The sequence below is a fragment of the Barbus barbus genome, assembly GCF_936440315.1.
Source record: "Barbus barbus genome assembly, chromosome: 34".
Taxonomy (NCBI): Eukaryota; Metazoa; Chordata; class Actinopteri; order Cypriniformes; family Cyprinidae; genus Barbus; species Barbus barbus.
The window spans coordinates 12,721,528-12,742,290 of NC_136762.1; the positions used below are offsets into that span (position 1 = coordinate 12,721,528).

Genomic DNA, 20,763 nt, shown 5'->3' on the forward strand with positions numbered 1-20,763 from the left:
TTAATAATCTTTATAATAATTCATATGATTTTACATGTAGCCTGAGAAAATCATGTCTATTGTTTTGGTTTGTGAGATCGGAGATTAATTCAGGAGGACACAAACGTCTTGAGAACGCTGCCCGTGACTTTTATTAATTAAATAAATTAAATAGCCTACTGGAGAGACGCAGACACAGGTAGGCTAATTCACACAGGCAACTGTCACTTCTCTCTCCTTCTCTCTCGAATAATTAATTCAAGTAGCTAAATATAATTAATTAATTCAAATAAATGTGATTTTACCACACTATTTAATCTCTTTCTGATCTGAAGCGGGCAGAATAACGAGCCGTAGCTTCGCGTCAGGTGGTTCTTGCCTTCATGTCGTGCATTAAAATCATTCAATGTACAGCTAGCCGTGCATTATCCCTTATGTATTCGCTCTTTAGCATTAGTTTTTTTACGGCAATATTTAAATGACTTCTTGGTGTACCCAAAATGGTCCCACACTTCGACAGGCATTTCTCTGGTGGAAATAAAGCTTCGCTGTTTAGTCCCTCTGTCACTAATCTAATGCGTGTAGTAGCCTAGCCTTCGTGTCTCTAATAAGCACGTAATTTTAAGCTGGTGCACCACTAGTGTGACTTTGTTTTCATTTTGCACAGGCTGCAACAGTTCAGCTCCGTGCAACAGAAACACTCGGTTTTGTGGAACCTTTACGATTAATTAACCGTGACGTTTTAAAGTGCGGTTAATCGCGGAACCGGTTAATCGCTGCATCCCTAATTTGTAAATGATGTAACTGCAGTTTGCCTCACTCAGAAACCATCCTCAAATCGCAGAGGCGAAATTCCTCAGGATATTCAGCGGGCTCGTGTTTACAGCAGTGTTGAGTTGAAACGAGATCCTGGTCGACTAGAGATTTGACATGCTGACAAAACCAAAGAAAACCTGACAGTTAGTGGAACATCAATCCTCACAAGACCACTCGGCTCTCCGTTATTAAAACTCCACCACTACATTCTTTGTTCTCACAGAACACAATAAAAAGCTGTGGAGCGTGTTCAGTATCCATTCTTTGTTTGCTAATGGTTGGGTTTGGAAGCGTTTGGAGTTTGGTGGATTAAAACATGGCTAAACGGAGCTCTAGAGGTGACCTTGCGGTGCTGACGAGTAGATTCATGCTGCGCCGTTGTGTTAGTCTGATTGGTTAGAGCACTGCTTTTGCTTCAAGACTCTGATTTCACATCATTTTCACATCAAATGGCAACCCAACGTAGTAGTAAAAATCTTTAGGGTGCAATTTTTGGTTTTCAACGCTTCTGATATGAACCTCGGTTATCGTGACTGCAGTGATTTTTGTGATTATTCAAGCTCATTATGATCTCTTTCTGAATCTTCTGATTTCTTTTTTTTCTTCATTTAGAGTCATTCCTTTCTGAGTCCTTGAATCAGAGGGCTGCAGTTTCAGAGTTTCTCACCCTGGATCTAATCTGCCCATATACACACCCACCTCACGTCAGCATCACCGTCCTCTCACACACTTAACACACATCCACAGCCCTCGTGCTCCACTGACACACACTTCTCTGTGGGGGGGGTAAAGCGGTTACTGTGGAGACGGCTGGGCTGTGGCACTCTGTCTTCGTTCCTGTGAGCCGAGCCATTCAAACAGAGGCTAAAAATAGATGGCAGGATAACGGTTCTTGCGGCTTCATCCTCTGCAGTCTGATTATGACCTGACGGATGTAAGGTCAGCCACAGTCATTTACACACTCTGCGAGGACCAGATGAGCTGCTGGGTCTTCATCATGTCATTTTTGGCCTCCTTTGTAAAATCCACACCCCTTGTTTTATTAAGCCGCGTTTGGGCTTTATTATTATTGTAGTAAGTGGTAAGTAAGTGGTAACCATAGAAACCCTCTATGACATCCATATTCATATTTAATTCCCAAGGTCACATTTTCAATTGGATTGGATCGATGGATTAATTAGGGCTAATGTGTTAATAAATTATAAAGATAGAGGTGTATTGGATTTTTCACATGAACGGCTGCTGCTGGAATGTTTCCTTTCTTGTGTTGTGCTCTTATTTGTGTTAGAATAAAGAAAATGACACAATGTTAAGGTTCTGGTCCACTAATGTCCTTTGATGGCTGATTTCCAAAGACGTGTGTGGTTAATGACCAATATGTAGCCTAAAGCCTATACAGTGCACAGTGGACCACTAGTTCAAATGCTTTTCTTTTTTTTCATTTATTCTATTTGTTTTATTTTGATTTATATCTTTCTTTAGCAAACAATTTGAGTATGCACTACTGTTCAAAAAGTTTTTTTTATTTATTTATTTATTTTTTATAAAGAAATTAATGCTTTTATGAAGCAAGGACATTAAATTGATCAAAACTGACAGTTAGGGCATTAAATATATTTCAATTAATTTTTTTTCTGTATATACAGTATGCAATTTTATGAAATCTTAACGCATTTAAATAAATATTTCCTTTTTTTTTAAACTTTAGTTTGCTTGATTTTTATATATATATATATATACTGTATATTTTCATAATCGGGTATGTGCGCCATTGTATATGTTTGTATTATAATTATACACTTAATAGGATTTATGCTTGTTGGTTTTATAGCCACAGTTATCAGCCACTGCTATTAATATCTGTCTGTAGTTTAGGTTAGTTTAACTTCAGACCTGACTGTCACATCAAAGAATCACCACCTACACCAGAAAACATATAACCTTATTGTCTGAAGCATCATATTCCACAATATGAAAAACAAGGCTTTTCCCAAACCACTACTCTGTTTCTCAACCAGGTTCTAACCATTTCATAACTTGACTGCTGAGTTCCTCTGACCATAGTATCTAACATGCGAATGTTGAGCAGCCAAAATGCTATTCAAACAGCAGAAATACTGTTTTTCCTTTTGCATTAACTTGCATTTTCCCTCCTTAACGTATTGACACCTCAAATGTAATTTCACTGTCATAAGACTGTATTGGGCTGAAGCACTTTCTTTGGAAATTGGTAATGCTTACACACATCTGTTTAAGCCCAGGCCAGTACAACCATTACTAGAGAGCACGTTCTGTCCTTAATGTCGCACATCCCATTTGTGAGGAGCTCTTATGCTTAAGGTGGGGTGCAGGTGTTTTTAAAGGCTCTGTAAAATAGCATTTCACACACCATGGCTTCTTTCCACAGTATCCTATCTGTGCGGCTCACACGCACATCTTGCTTCCCTTCGGAGGTGCCAGACATGATCTGCAGCATGGAGCGTTTAATTACATCTATAGGGGTGTGAACGTACGAAGGCTCCCTAATTACACCTGCCTCACCCTCCTCGCTTTTAGAACCGTATAAACGTGACGTTACTCTCACTGAATGCTTTAAGATGTACATTAAGGATTTAGAGAGAAAGGGACAGTGATAATGAAGGCATTTCTTCCATTTAATACATTTTTGCAAACCAGTGGCAGCTGCTTCATTGTGTTTCTCGGCATGGATGTTTTTATGATGAGCACTAATGAATTGAGAAGAGGGTATGTGGAGTGCTTTTAAAGATGGCTATTAGCTGATCCTTTTCTATGGTTTTCTGTCTATTACCCCCCATTGAACTCCATCCCTCCCACAGGCTTAATTTTAAGGACCCGGAGGCTGTTCGAGCTCTCACATGCACCCTGCTGAAAGAGGATTTTGGCCTAACCATCGAGATCCCCCTGGAACGGCTCATCCCCACTGTGCCGCTCCGCCTTAACTACATCCACTGGGTGGAGGACCTGATTGGGGGGCAGGGGAACCCACGGAGGGGCATTGACATTGGTATGCCGGCTCACACTCACTGGTGTTACCCTGTTAAAGCCCTTTGCAGTCCCACAGGCTGGTGGTACAGGGTTTGGAAGGGCAGGTTGTTGGTTTATAGTATACAAACACACACACACATACAGAGGCTGGTAGAGAGTAAAACAGTGCTGTCTTGTCACATGCCACCAGATCTTCTGGATTAAAATATCCCAATCCACCACCATCACATCATACAGCCATCCTCAGCTCATCCTCCATTGTGTGTGTATGTATGTATATATATATATATATATATATATATATATATATATATATCAGTGCTGTCAATCGATTAAAAAAATTAACTAATCACACATTTTTCTAAAATTAATCGTGATTAATCACGCTTAACCCCACCTAACATTCAAGTTTTTAAATAAACAATCTTCAAATGTACAATGTACAAACAACATAAAGACAGTATATTACAGCGCGCACCGGCACCTATGTGCATGTATTTGAAAAAGTGCGCGCTACGAGCACAGTATCTTTTACGCGCTTGTTTGACTCGCGTCTGGCGTGGAGGCGACGTATAGAGCACGTGTCTTAAACTTCTCCCGTTTGATGTGGTCATAAAGACATTCTGCATCTAAATAAACGCAATCCTTTGCAAGAAAAAAAGAGACAGAGGCAGCAGTTGCGAATGGGGTGGCCAACCTTAGCCCTGCCCCTGCGTTAATTGCATTAAATATTTTTAACGCGTTAATCTGAAAATAATTAATAGCATGCGTTAACGCGCTAATTTTACATATACGTATGTATATATATATGTATATGTAATGTGTATATATATACATGTATGTATGTATGTGTGTGTATATATACAGTCGTGATCAGAATTATTGGCACCCTTGGTAAATATGATTGAAGAAGTCTGTGAAAATTAATCTGCATATTAATCCTTTTGATCTTTTATTTTAAAATTCGCAAAAATCAAACCTTTCATTGGATAATAACAATTTAAAATGGGAAGAAATATCATTAATGAAAATGTTTTTCTGTAATACACGTTGGCCACAATTAACGGCACCCTCAATACTTTTTGAAACCTCCATTTACCAGTTTAACAGCTCTAAATTTTCTGCTATAATGCCTGATGAGGTTAGAGAACACCTGACAAGAGATCAGAGACAATTCCTTCATCCAGAATCACTCCAGATCCTTTAGATTCACAGCTCCATGTTGGTGCTTCTTCTCTTCAGTTCACCTCACTCATTTTCTACAGGGTTCAGGTCAGAGGACTGGAATGGCCAGCAGAAGCTTGGTTTTGTGCCCAGTGACTAATTTTTGTGTTGTTTTTGAGGTTTGTGTTTGGATTATTGTCCGGTTGGAAGATCCAAACATGGCCCATTATAAGATTTCTAACAGAGTCAGTCACTTGTTAATTTTTTCTGTTGGTATTTGATAGAATCCATGATGCCACGTGTCTAAACAAGATGTCCAGGACCTCCAGCAGAAATATAGGCCCACAACATCAAAAATACAGCAGTATATTTCATTGTACACGTGGGGTACAGATTCATAACATTTTCTGTTGATTGGAAATTCTTAATTATTGCCCTGATGGTGGAAATGGGAATTTTCACTGCTCTAGCTCTTTTCTTAAACCCACTTCACTAATTTGTGAAGCTGTTATCTTTTGCTGCACATCAGAAATATATTCTTTGGTTTTTCTCATTGTGATGGATGAGTAAGTATATTTCTGTGAAACAGGAAGCCATGGCTGGATAATTTCATGTTCATAATCACCCTGGAGTGCTCAAAATTGTAAATATGATTGGGAATATACTTCAGAGATATTTTACTCATAAGAATTTCTAGGGGTACCAATAATTGTGTACGTGTATTTGAGAAAAACATTTATTTGATAATGAGAAATTCCCCCATTTTCAATTATTTTAGTTAAATGAAAGGTTAGATTTTTTTTTTTTCTTTTAAATAAAAGATCAAAAGGATTAATAATGCAGGTTTATTTTCAGAGCCTTCTTTGATCATATTTACCAAGGGTGCCAATAATTCTGACCACGACTGTGTGTGCGTGTGTGTATGTATATATATATATATATGTATATCTCTATGAGAGAGATAGATATATATAGATTATTGCAGATTAAAACCAGAAAAGTCTTTTAACTGGTAGTGATCATCCATCCTCTTTCAGATGGACGACTGGGTGTTAGCTGTTGCATCAGATTGTGTGGATGATATAGTTGTGGCTCTGTTGATCAGGTTAGATTGCAGATTGACGACCTTTGCCAGCTCTGGGATGAGATTAGCTGTGTTAGTGTCACACACATGATGAATAGCTCTAAATCTCCTTTCTTCCAACCTTATGGGGGATCATCTTTGTTTAGTTCTGCTAAATTTCAGTCCTTTTAAGGCTGCCTGACTGGATAATGGATGACCAGAGCTGTCCTGCCTCAGTCTAACTGCATTATAGTCATATGTCACTCTGTCAAGCAGTCGCTTGCACTTCATATTATCATACTAATACTTATTTAAGAGTTCTAACATTTGGAGGTAAAATCATGTTTGTATAACCATTGAAATACAAGTTCTTTTTTAACTATTTTGTATATTTTGTGGTGAAACTACACATTTGTGATTGTTTTAATTGAAATGTAAATAGTTCAGATTTATAATTTTTATTTTATTCTCATTCTCATTTCAATACCCAAATTTGAAATATCATTAATAGTTTTAATTTCACATTTAAGTTCTCCTTTCCTAGTGGACAAATTTAGTTAAATATGATCATATTGCAAGGTGATCATTCTGTGCTTAGTTTAGATACAAAAAATGTGAAATTGATTCAATAACACCATAAAGTATTCATGATTCTTTGAACCGCATTGTTGATCTGAAGTGTTGTTACTACATGAAGCATGTGTTTAGGTAAAGACTTGGAGGCAGATCATATTTCATTTGTATTTAAGCTTATATGTGACTAGTTTTGGCTTTGTGCAGGTACTGGTGCTTCCTGTATTTACCCCTTGCTGGGAGCCACTATGAATGGCTGGTTCTTCCTCGCCACAGAAGTGGATGACATCTGCTTTAATTATGCAAAGAAGAACGTTGAACAAAACCACCTGGCAGAGCTCATTAAAGGTAGGTGTGGTGTGTGTGTGTGTGTGTGTGTGATGCAGAGAGAGAGCTTGACAGTTTTAAATGTAATTTAATCCACTGAACCACATACATGTGTGTGTTGCAGTGGTGAAGGTGCCCCAGAAGACTTTACTGATGGATGCTCTGAAGGATGAGTCCATTGTCTATGATTTCTGCATGTGCAATCCACCTTTCTTTGCCAACCAGTTAGAAGCAAAGGTACATTCAGCTCCAGTGTTTTTAACTCTCACTACACACAAGCGCTAGAAAACCCCCAGGCTGTTTTCTAGCAGTATCTGTCTCTTTTGTGCACATGACAATAGCTGTTAACCATTCTTTCTTCCACTTCTTCCCCTCTTTTCTATCTCCTCTGTCAGGGGGTGAATTCAAGGAACTCCCGCAGACCTCCACCCAGCTCCATCAACACTGGGGGGGTCACTGAGATCATGGCTGAGGGTGGAGAGCTGGAATTTGTGAAAAGGATCATCCATGACAGTCTGCAACTAAAGAAGAGGCTTAGGTCACACACATACACACACACATTCTTGCATATGTGGTTTACGGGACTCTCCATAGGCGTAATGGTTTTTATACTGTACAAACTGTATTTAACCCCAACCCTAACCCTATACCTTAACCTAGCCCTTACAGAAAACTACTGGCAATTTTTGAAATTCCTCATAAACCATGTTTACGTTTTAGTACCCATGTCATTATACGCATTTCTTCATAAACCATATATACCAGAACACACACAATAATACTATCGGATATTATAATAGTGATTGAGAGAATATGAGGAATAAAAAAAATAAATGTAAAAAATTGCGCTCTAGAAAAATTGCGTTCTAACTTGTACTATTCTGAATAATATCTCATATCTGAAACTTGGTTTTACAAGCACTTGTGTGTTTCTTTGCCTCTATATGATGAATTCATAAATTCCTTATTTATACGTCACTTTGGATAAAAGTGTCTTCTAAATGTAAATATTTGTATATTTTTTTAATTATTATTTTAAATTAATATTTTTATATTATATTATTTAAACATTTTCACTATGAAACTTAGACTTTAATCCGATATTTATCGGTTGATGCCAAAACGCTCAAAATTGGCAAATAGTGACTGCTATATCAGTCTGGCACCGATGTCAACACATGAGGAGCTGTAAGGAGTGTAATGTGAAGGGAGTAAACAGCCGCCTGTGTCCAGATCTGCAGAGGAGGTGTTTTCTACTGACTGAGCCAGAGAGGGGAAGAGGCCATGCTGAAGAAAGGGGCAGGGCAGATGGATGCGGGGATGGATCTGTCATACAGAGTTTGCGTAATTAATTGACAGGCAAAGTAAATAATTACCCGAGGCGGTATCCGGGCCGCCCGACGGGAGCAGCTGTGTGTGTGACTGGGGCAGACGGAGAGCCCCCCCCCTGTGCTAGGACTGTCAGTGGAGCGCTGGAGTGAAGCGGGCAGGGAGGGGTGGCAGAGCAACCAACATTAGGCCTGATTAACCATGTCATGAGCTGAACCCCAAGAGGAACATGGTCGTGTGTGTGTGCATAGAGAAGTTGATCGACGAGTTGAATGGTATTTTTTAAGTTTCACAGTTTGGATGTAATATCAGATGTAGTTCTGTGTTTTTATGTCTTCTGCTTGTGTTGAGATTTGACTGGTGTCCGCAGGGGAAGCTGGGCGCTCTTCCATCTCGCTGTGTTACCAGCTCCCTGTCTCATGGGTTCAGACTATGCGAGCAGACTGTCGTAAATGCAGCATGTGTGTGTGTGTGTGTGTGTGTGTGTGCAGGTGCCCGTAGAGCCAGCCAGGCATTCTGATTGGCCCTCTGAGATGCTGCTTCCTCTCCAGCCCCTCAGATCTGTAATTACTGCCAGTCTTCCTCCAGTCTCACTTGCATACTAAATACAACTCTGATTTTTCCTCATGCCAGACAATCTGTGCTATTGAAATCGTAATTGTTACTACTTCCTCCTCAGGGTCTGATAACTAAAGAGAATGCATAAACAGCCCCTTTCTAAGGCCTGATAGATGCTGGAGTACCCCGTTATTAGCCGAGTGTGCCGGGGTGCCACACAGCCTCCCTCTGCTCCACTTCGGAGAGCATGTGTGGGTATTAGGGCTCTTTAATATTTCATTCCGTAAAATGAAATGATTTTAAGGACCCTTAGGCTCCATATGCAGTGTAATGTGTGTTCATCTACACTCCCTCGTTCTTGTGGTAGATTGGCCTTTGATAACCCCAAACCACCGCCCAACAAAAGTCAGTCTACAGCAGAGGCTATACATGACTGTTAGTTGTTAAAGTCAGCATGGAGTTGGTCTGTGTCTAATTGTGCTTGACTGATTTGGTTATTTTCTAAAGAAAAAATGTCTGTAGTTGTAACTTGATCTGCCTCTGAATCTATTTGACTTTTCAATTATGTCAGGCCAAACATATGATTTAATCGCCATATGATTTAATATGTTGCCCAAAAATGTTTGTTTTTAAATCACTACTTTGCTTTCACTTGATCATTTTAAATCCCTCTGCAGTGTGACCAATTTTTTATTGCAAAAATTCAAAATTGTCTCAAATATAACAAGTCATTAAAAAATACATGCATAATTATTTTAAAATTAATGCGGTTTATGATTACAAATAATATAATTATAAAATCAAATATCAAAAAAGCAAAATAATGTTTACAAATATTTGTTGTATGATTTATACACAAAATTTAATGAAATATTAATTTTATATTTATTTAATTTAATATTTAAAAGCTATTTAGGCATTATTGTAGGCTATTATTAGTGCAGTCATTGATATTTTAAATAGCTCAAATCAGCAGTAATACAAAGGTTAATAATGTAACATTACATCAAGTTCTAAATTGTGTGTGTGTATGTACATGTATGTGTGTGTGTGTATATATATATATATATATATATATATATATATATATATATATATATATATATATATATATATATATATATATAAATAAAATTTATTGGAACCCTTGGTAACTTTTCTGCTATAATGCCTGATGAGGTTAGAGAACACCTGACAAGAGATCAGAGACCATTCCTTCATCCAGAATCACTCCAGATCCTTTAGATTCACAGCTCCATGGCGGTGCTTCTTCTCTTCAGTTCACCTCACTCATTTTCTACAGGGTTCAGGTCAGAGGACTGGAATGGCCAGCAGAAGCTTGGTTTTGTGCTCAGTGACCCATTTTTGTGTTGTTTTTGAGGTTTGTGTTTGGATTATTGTCCGGTTGGAAGATCCAAACATGGCCCATTATAAGATTTCTAACAGAGTCAGTCACTTGTTGGGAATGGGAATTTTCACTGCTCTAGCTCTTTTCTTAAAGCCACTTCACTAATTTGTGAAGCTCAGTTATCTTTTGCTGCACATCAGAAATATATTCTTTGGTTTTTCTAATTGTGATGGATGATTAAGGGAATTTGGACTTTGTTTTCCCTCCTATTTATATTTCTGTGAAACAGGAAGCCATGGCTGGATAATTTCATGTTCATAATCACCCTGGAGTGCTCAAAATTGTAAATATGAATATATATAAATATATATTTAAATAATGTTATATGTATAGTAAATACAAAATAATTATGTTCAATAATGTAATGTAATATGTATATAAAGTTATGGCATTAATAGCAAATAATTATGGATTTCAAGAAGGAATACATCAGGAAGGTCTTGAAAGTGAACATGACCTTTAAGCCCCACGTTTTGCTCACAAATCCTAATTAAAAATGGGTGCTGTCTGTCCTCCTTAACGAACAAATCTGTGTTTGCGTCTGGCTATATCCCACAATTCAGTCGGTGAATAAAATCATGTCTTGCACTACATGAATATCCTGTTTGACTCATAAATGTCACATTACAGAGATAAAATGGGTTGTGAACATGCTTTATGCTGACCTTAAAAGCAAGATTCTGTCAATTTATAAACCAAAAGAACTAGAAAATTAAGAGTTGAGCACCAATCAATTATGCATAAACCGTGTTGTCCTCCCACTCTCTGTGGGCACTGGCTGGTGAAGCCTCATCTTTTTTTATAATGGTGGATATTCATTGATTTTTGTCTCATGCGCAGCTTTAAAGCTCCCTGTCGAGGTGGGGTTTTTAATTAAACATCGCGCCTCATATCTTAAAAATATAAAGAGTAGTCCAACTGACAGTTCCCACAGAGCGAGCCCATATTCAACCCACGGCTCTGCAGCCTGCAGTTTATTTGATGTGCTTCCATGGATCAGGTGTCCAGGCTGGTGGTTTCACAATCCCTTTTTTTTTTGTTTACAGGTGGTACAGTTGCATGCTGGGAAAGAAGTGTAGCCTGGCACCTTTGAAAGATGAGCTGCGGAAACAAGGGGTGAGTTGTGCTTGGACCACTGCGTGCGTGTGTGTTTTTTGCCTCAGCTCTTTACAGATAAATGAGTGGGCGTTTCCCCAAGACTTCAGGTTAATTGATCTTAATGAGTTTCACTAGCGTGGCCTAAAAACGTACCGCGACAGGGAGCGCTAATGGAGTAGATTTCATTAGTTCATTAGGCATCATTAGCTCCCGCGTCACCCCTTCAACCCGTCTCGATTGCTCTGCTTGTGTCTGTATAGTCAGAACGCTGTGATATCTGTTAATGAAAGGCATTCGCCCTGCTCACAGGTTATTAGTCTGGTGTCAGTCAGTCTGCTCGGCTTGGACCTGATGTGTGGTTTGATTCATCTGAAGGTGTCAGAGTCCCGTCACCCTTTATTAGTGTCATTGTTCTCCTGGCTAACGTCCAGCAAATGGGGCCACTCTCTCCTCTCGCCACTGTGGCTGTAATTAATATGCTAATGAGGTGCTTTCTCTCGTTCTCTGCTTTTATCTGTTGTTTGAATGCCCTCTGCCTGCAAAGGTCAAACCAGAGTAGTGTTTTTTTTTTTTTTTTTTTTTTTTACTGAAGAGCAGTGCGATTTGATTTCAACCTATAGATGAAGTGAAGTGACATTCAGCCAAGTATGGTGACCCATACTCAGAATTCGTGCTCTACATGCACACACACAGCAGTGAACACACACACACACCGTGAACACACACCCGGAGCAGTGGGCAGCCATTTATGCTGCGGCGCCCGGGGAGCAGTTGGGGGTTCGGTGCCTTGCTCAAGGGCACCTCAGTCGTGGTATTGAGGGTGGAGAGAGCGCTGTACATTCACTCCCCCCACCTACAATCCCTGCCGGCCGGGGACTCGAACCCGCAACCTTTGGATTACAAGGCCGACTCTCTAACATTAGGCCACGACTTCCCCCCCTAACACCCACAACCACCCACATATCTGTTAAAACGCACTCCCCACAGTGTGGATGACAGGTCTGTAATTCTGTTTATGCCTTCTGGGATAGGGGGTGTGGTGTCAGTCATACACTATGCATATATATACAGTTTATACGTGTTTATATTGCTTTATATAATTATTTTATATAAGTCCTTTTCCCATCAGTCCTATCATTGTTTGCATTGTGACATTTTGCAAGCACATTCAATCCCTCTCCGCCAAATATCTGTAACCTACTGCAATGTAAAAAGGATCATAATACTACAATGCTAAATAAATAACATTTAATATATATATATATATATATATATATATATATATATATATATATATATATATATATATATATATAAAAAATTTTATTTATTTTTTTTTTCTTTGGAAGGACTGATATTAAAATGTAATGTCTGATAAATGTTTTTTTTGCACAAGTAATGAAAATGTGTGAGAGAAATGTGCTTTATTGTCATGAAAATGCCACAATGCACTCCTAAACCTGATCCTTTCTTTATGCAAAATATGATTTTCTGTTATCTTTAATATAACCCAGACTTCTCTTGATAGTTTTTGTAAGATTCGCAGGCTATTTCGTGTTTGAATCGCCACTAATGAGATCCTTATCATCTTTTGTCCTTTCACAGGTGCCCAAAGTAACACACACTGAGTTCTGTCAAGGTCGGACCATGCGCTGGGCCTTGGCTTGGAGTTTCTATGATGACGTACCTGTGCCTGTAAGCTCTGAGCACTTCCTGCATTACTTTATAGACAGTAGAGAGTGTTTAGAGTCTGCTAGTCCTCACATAACCCATGCACCCAGTCTGTCTGATGCATTTGTGTGTGGGAAAGCAACACCTGCTGAATATTCACTGGGCTCGGCCCTCTTTTTAATAATGCATCTTTAGCCCATTCCATCAGATACACTTGACCTGCTTCCTAAGGCACAGCGCAGCTCTTCTTAGCAACAGTTGCCCAGACAGGGTGACTGTGCCATATAGTCACGCACTTCAGAAGGGCTATAAAGGGGAAACGAGGTGGAGGGAATGGAGAAAGGGGCGGCAGGATGATTTGTTATGGTCTTTCAGGAGAATTCCCTAAGTCCCAGATGCCTTTTTCCTCACAAGCACTTGAGCAGAAAGATTGGCCTACACATGTCTACGAGCCGCTCCAACCTCAACCAGCATACAGACACATCTAGATCTGTATGGCACCCGCATCCTTCTGTGCTTTATTCGCTCTCTCCCATTTCAGTTTTTCCACTTCCTGTGTCCATTCTTCTTCTCTGAAGCCAGCTGAGCCCCATTAGCAGATCAATCTTTTTGACAGTCAGATCTTCAATCCAGACGTGAAATGTATTGCATGAGAGGTAGGGGGTACAGCGAAGACTTTGACAAAAAAGGTAGGGTTTGAAAAGGAACCCGTGGTGCTGAAAGCATGCCCAGGATCTGAAGCTGTTGAAGCAGTGGATTTACAGTGGGGGGTCAAAGGTCACCAGGCAGGAAGCAGCACTAAAGCAGGACAGAATGAGGCCGGTTGTCAGCATCCGTGGATCACTGTGGAAATCATCTGCTTGTGTTCAATAATTGAATAATGACCTTTTCAGCGCAGTCTCTGCGTGGTTAAAATCCCAAGGCTCATGATTTTTTTTTTTTTTTTTGCATGTTTAAGAGCGAAGCCACTCCAGACACATCAAGAGGCTCAGTGTTGAGAGCGGAAGCCATTTTATGCAGGATCTACTCAACCTGCTTAGAGCAAATGTGTGGTGGATAAATAATGGAGTGGAGGGGGGTTATAATTCACGGTGAAGAGGGGATAAAAGCAGTGCATCACTCTGATTAAGACTGATAGAAATTAATTAAGAGGGAGCTTGTGGATCGATGCATGTGTCCGTCTGTTTTCATCAATTATGTGCTCTTCAAAAATGGGTAGAGATGCTCTGAGCCACGTTTTTGCAATTTTTGACCGTGTAAAATATCATGCTTAGTACATCTGAGACAAAACACTGTAGATGCTGCTAGTCTGATCATATTTAGATTCATCGCAGTATGTAGTCATTACAAAGAATTACTGTGGACACAGGGTTCTTTAATATTCATGAGAATTTTTGGTCTGCTTTTGTTCATAGGTTTTGCTTACTGGGATGAGATTTTGTCATGCTTCGTAGAGTTTGTCAACTTAAAATCAGAAAATGGCGCCCCCTTGTGTTGAAGTATGCTGGGCTGCATGGGGAACCGCCTTAATGTTAAATCTTAAAATGGACAAAAGAGAGAGAAGCGGTTTTGTTTTTTCTTCTTTTTTTTCACCATTCAATTTATTATTATTATTATTATTAATAATAATAACAATAAATATAATTATTATTAAATGTAATAATTAACCATTATTATTAAATGTAATAATAATAATAATACATGTTAATGATTATTATTATTATTACATTTAATAATAATTTGGTTTATTTATATTTATTATTAATAATAATAATAGAAATAAACATAATTGTTATTAAATGTATTAATTAATCATTAACATGATTAATAATACTAATAAATGTTAATTATTATTATTACATTTAAAAATAATTCGGTTTATTTATATTTATTATTATTAATAATAAAAATAAACACAATTATTAAATGTAATAATCATTAACATGATTAATAATACTAATAAATGTTAATGATTATTATTATTACATTTAATCATTCTATTTACTTATATTTATTATTATTATTATGCAAACTGTCTATTGTTTAAATTCAAATAAATTTATGAAAAGAAATTGAACCTATCAAAGAAATGTTACTACTACAATATGTTTGTACTGTTAAAGTATTTAATTTCAAAAACAATAATATCATTATTTATTATTAGTATTAATCATATTAATAATAATAAATTGGATTTAGTATTATATCATAGTATTTATACATTTTAAAAAATAAATAATTAAATAATTTGTCCTGTAAAATAAAAAAATATATAATAATTATAATTTAACTTTCATTTTCATAGCTTTAATAACAAAGCTTCTATTTCGTTGACAACAGATGTATAAATGCCACTTATTACAAATTTAGGAAGATTTAGCTTGTGCAGTGCTGTTAGAAGCTACGCACACATGAAAAATGTATCTTTAATGTTTATGAAAAGTCAACAGTTCTTTCATTTGGATTTATGCAATTCATGTGAGTCATACCTCAGATTGGAAAATACAAATATACATTAATACGAGAAATAAAATAAAACATCCCTATAAATTATACCCAATTAGGGTTATTTGTTTTATTTAATTGTTGCTTGTGTGCTGGAACCTGTCCTCCAGTTTTTTAGAAAGCAGAAAGCAGCTTTAATAAAGTCAAATTAATGGTTTAAACATATTATTACATATTTAATAACTCAATTATCTTTTGACAGTCTTTTCTACCAAAGTGTTTTAATATTAGAATTTAGGAGACATCCTCCGCTTGTGCCCTCTGACAATGACAGTGACCCTGTGTGAAACATTTAACCGCTGACTGCTGAGACATGACACATTTGACAAACGCATTCACACACTGTTGACTAGCTGACTGTCCCTAAATCCAGTTGATTTAATGTAGTTAACCTTATACAAGGAAGACAGTTAAGATGTATGGTCTAGTGTGTGCTAAACGTGTTGCTTATTCCGACAGGACAGAAACAATGGGGTGTTGAGTAGAGTAAGATTACGATTAATGGTCATCAAAGACCACCCATGACAGCCCACACTGATGGAGTAGATGATGGGTGTGGTGTGTTTTTCGGTACTGAGGGGGTTGGTCTGTTGGCTTGTGGTGAGTTACGTTTATCTGCTCTAACAACAGATGCTCTGTTAGAGGAGCAGAGAAACATGTGACTGATGCAGTGTGTGAGAATCCACTATGATGAGAGCTGGAGAAGTCCAAATATAGCTGCTGTGTCTCAGTAGGACATGATTCAGTGTTTACAATGCATCATAAATTACTCTACGTACAAGATAACGCATACTACACTGAGCTGTTCAGGGCCTCAGACTCATTATTAGTTTCTATGGCAACTCTCATAATGTCAAAATGAATCCTTGGCCAGTTTTGTTGTTTTTGTATCTGTCTATATATATATATATATATATATATATATATATATATATATATATATATATATATATATATATATATATATATATATATATATATATATATATATATATATATATAGACAGATAATATATAATTGATATATAATATGTAATTGATATATAATATGTAATTTATATATATATATATATATATATATATATATATATATATATATATATATATATATATATATATATATATATATATATATATATATATATATATATATAATTTTTTTTTTTTTTTTTTTTACTTTTTGGTCTATTTCTCCTACGCACCTATCCATTACCTGCAGATGTGCGATGATTGATTGATTGATTGATTGATTGATTAAAATTAAACTATTTAAAAATATTTAAATGTAATTTTGTGCTTTTTTTAGCTTTATTTTAATTTTAGTAATTCAGCCTAAACTTATTTTAATTTAGTTAGTTACCAATTTTTGTTTTCAGAGTTGAAGTTTTTCATTTTATATTAATTTTAATTTTAGAGTGCCACAAAGACTCAAGAGAGTTCACTGAACTCATCGAAGGCCAAGGTTATCTATCTTTGTGTTTTGCTGCCCTCTACTGACCACCTTCACTAAAACATATTAAGAACTCCTGAGATTCGTGAATTAAATTGATCTCCTTGATCTGTAACAAACATCCCTCTTTGACATGGGTAGGTGATTTTGCAGTTATTTATGTAAAAAAAAAATCTTTATTTCTGTGTAAACTGACATGTAAACACTAAAGTTAACTAATTTCCTTCTAAATCTCTCTCAGTCTCCCCCCTGTAAGAAGCGTAAGCTGGAGAAAGCCCGCAAGCCCCTCACCTTCACTGTACTGAAGCCCACCGTGGCGGAGCTGCAGACACAGGCGCCCAGCATCGGCTGCACCGACACCAGCCCCACAGAGAGTGTGTCTGCCTGGCTGGAGAAGATCCTCACAGATCTGAAGGTAAACAGAAAGAGGCAAATGGATAAGATTTATTTTCAGACATCACTGTGTTTCCATTTATTTTATCGGGGAAAAGTGGTAAGTTCAGTACAAAAAAATGTAACTTGTCCTGCACCGTTTGTCATAGACATTTGAAAGAGGAATTTTGCATTTAACATAACCCTGGATCACAGTGTCGTAGAGACATGGGGGTGGGCTCATTCCACTCAGCCAAACAATCAGTTTCGCAGGATCACCGTGAAGCTTTGAAGCCACTCCCTAACAACCAAAAAGAGTACCCTAGCATCCATTTGTAGCAAGAGCTACATCTCCGCATCAGAACATCATATAGACATGGGGTTTGGCTCTTTTGATTTATGCTAGCAAACAGGACTTCCAACATGCTACACATGCTAGCACTGAACAGCTACATGTTAATATTAGCTAAGTTCTAAAACATGTTAAATAATAAATAATTTTTAAAACATGAAAGAAAAAAAAGGTTTCGACACGGCAAGCACCACTCACATTTTCTTCAGAAAATGTACATGTCTAGTTATTATTGTTATTAGTATTAATTTTAATAATAATTATTATATAACTACCATTAATGATAATAACAACAGTAAGTGTTTTCTCTTAAGTTATGCTATATTATTATTGTTGTTATAAATAAATAATATAACAAAAGAATATAATTATTTTGTTATATATAATAATAGTAGTATTTGTTGTTGTTATTGCTACTATTTAATGGTTATTATTTAGCAGACACTCTGTTCCAAAGCGACTTGCTGTAGGCGTAATGTAGTGACAATGGCTGATACAAATGTTATACAAACATTAAACTTCTCATCTTCAGGTGCTTCATAAGCGGGTTCCTTGTGGAGAGGCGGAGCTCAGCCTCTTCCTGACAGCAGTGGAGAACACCTGGATCCACACGCGGCAGAAGAGACGTGAACATGGACGACATCTCCGAGAGCTCCCTAGAGCACAACCGACCTCCACCTCTGCTCCATCTGTCCCTGACACAGACACTCCAACACCAGGACCAGAGGAACCCACAGCAGAGGGCAGCAACACGAAAGAGAGGAGCGAGCAGCAAGACCCAGAGAAAGGTGCTGACGTCCCAATGGAGTCCCCCACCGAACCAAAGCAGGCGGCCGCTTGCAGTCCTCAAAACCCAGAGACGGTACAGCACTTTCTCTTCAAGTGCCTGGTGAATGTGAAGGAGGAAGAGAACGATGTGGTGGTGGAGATGCATTGGGTGGAAGGGCAGAATAAAGATCTGATGAACCAGCTCTGCACTCGTTTGAAGAACTCTCTCTTTCGACAGGTAGCCAAACTTACCTAACACCACATGGGCTTCGTTCAGCTTTCCTCCCCACGTTCCAACACAGATTCAACACTTACCACTGTCCACAGTGCTGTGAACCATACAACTGGTAAAGCTGCAAATTAAACAGATCTCAGAGTTTTATTAGCCACTGATCGATGTTGTGATCAGAATTTTTATTACCTTTTGTAATAAAATATTTTAAATAATTTTTGTTGTTAGTGTTTTTGTCACTTTGGTTAAATGCACACTAATAAATACATTTGGTCACACTTTATTTTTAAGTACTAATAAACAGCCAATATGTTAATAATAGGCATGCTAATAATCAACTAGTTAAAAGTGAGAATTGGTCCGTATACTTAAGTGTTGCCATTCATTTTTATTTAGGTTATTATTATTATTATTATTATTTATTTAGAGATATTTAGATTTATTTTAATTATATTTTTAATTGTAGATTTTAATGCTTGGCAATTATATATTATAATAATATCATAATTTTCTTAAGGTTGCAATGAACAGACAGTTCTGTTGATGAATTATTGAAAAAGAGCAATTGAAGGGCATGGACTTGGTTTTAAACATCTGTCACTGATTTGATTTGAAGATGACTTTAGTCTGTTGTTTTCATCAGAAGTTGTGGTTATGATATTTGATAAGACATAATGAGGTCCAAAATTTTGCTAAAAATGAAATATTACAGATCTCACTGTGAACAATTCATCCATGCATATGTATTTAGAAAATTGTGATTTTTATTTTATGCGGTTTCATTTTATGATCCACTGTTTAGATTTTTTACTTTAAATTATTTTCTACAGAACAATATGCTTTGAATTAGATAAAAAAAAATGCATTTCTTAGTAATTTTATAAAAATTTAAGTCAAATATAAAAATATGATTAAAAATAGTTTTGGCTTTCTCGGATGCTTTGGCATTGAATTTTTATATTAAAAATATATATTATTTAAAATAATTTTTTAACTGTTTTGTTCATTAATAATAGTAATATTTTATCCTGATTTTAACTAAACAAAACCCAGTTTACTTGAGCTTCCTGCATTTAGAAATGTTGGACAAAGTTTGTCCCCATATATGTTCCTTAGACACAAAATATTTGGAAAGCCAAATAACTCAATAATAGGTTGTGTTCCTTTGCATTTCCAGTCTCTGGAATGCCTTTTTGGTTGTTTCACAGGAAGTTTGAGTTAGTATAAACGTTCTGAGAGGATCAGGCCTTCATAACAGGAAGCAGCGGCCACTGCAGCAGTCACTGAGAGGACCACGAGCAGATAACGTGTACTGAGAGTCACGTGAAGCTTTCCAGGCTAAACAAGCTCCAACTCTAATTGCCCTGGGAGCAGCTTCTTAAGCTGAACCAGGAGTTTATTCACCGTTTCCGTGTATGTGAGAGTCATGAAAGTCTAAGGGAAGAGAAGGTTTATGAGTGTTTGCTTTGACCTTCTCAAGTGATTAAAAGGAAATGAAGAATGACTTGACATGTGCATAGCAGTCAACCACAAAGCAACAGGATTTTAGTTCTCATGTGGAAGGCTGTTTCTTCTATCAGAGAGACGTAAACAGAAATTTTCCGCTGTTTTTGTAATGTTTTCCTTTTGAATGAAATCAGATACATTGGTTTGAATACATGTGCAAAAGTCATGGGAAATTGCAGAGAAAGTTCAGATACAGTGGCGAAGGGCTAAGAAATATGTTACTATTTTGCTCCCGTTTCTGGAAATGTCAAGATGTTCTTATTAACGTTTTGGGATTATTAGTAATATAGTGTATTTATGCACTCTTTTCCCTTTATATACACTTTTAGCAATATCTATTCAATCTGTGCACTGCAACATTCAAAATGTTCTGTCTTCTTTCTGTGTCACCATCTCTGCTGCTCTTTCCTTCTCTTCAAGACTCCCTACTGTCCTGCAGTACACTGCCTCACCGGTTACCATGGATACAGTCACATGACTCACCCTTTATTCAGTCAGCACATGTATCATGGCAGTAAAGAAAAAGATTGTGTGGTACTTTGATAGGATCTCGGGTGAAATAGGGCAGCAGAGTGAACTGGTGTTT

General features: G+C 37.1%; 1 protein-coding gene across 1 annotated transcript in view; it reads left to right on the top strand.

Moving 5' to 3' along the window:
- LOC306854256 (RNA N(6)-adenosine-methyltransferase mettl16-like) overlaps nucleotides 1-18,890 on the top strand; it is a 35,368-nt gene extending 16,478 nt beyond the window's left edge. Inside the window, exons 3-10 of the mRNA XM_079392116.1 lie at nucleotides 3,633-3,820; nucleotides 6,809-6,949; nucleotides 7,053-7,165; nucleotides 7,324-7,466; nucleotides 11,270-11,339; nucleotides 12,927-13,016; nucleotides 17,189-17,362; nucleotides 18,204-18,890. Of these exons, the coding sequence (XP_079248242.1) occupies nucleotides 3,633-3,820; nucleotides 6,809-6,949; nucleotides 7,053-7,165; nucleotides 7,324-7,466; nucleotides 11,270-11,339; nucleotides 12,927-13,016; nucleotides 17,189-17,362; nucleotides 18,204-18,695 (1,411 nt within the window). The 3' untranslated portion in view covers nucleotides 18,696-18,890. The remainder of the gene's footprint in view (nucleotides 1-3,632; nucleotides 3,821-6,808; nucleotides 6,950-7,052; nucleotides 7,166-7,323; nucleotides 7,467-11,269; nucleotides 11,340-12,926; nucleotides 13,017-17,188; nucleotides 17,363-18,203) is intronic.
- The last annotated feature ends 1,873 nt before the right edge of the window (nucleotides 18,891-20,763 follow it).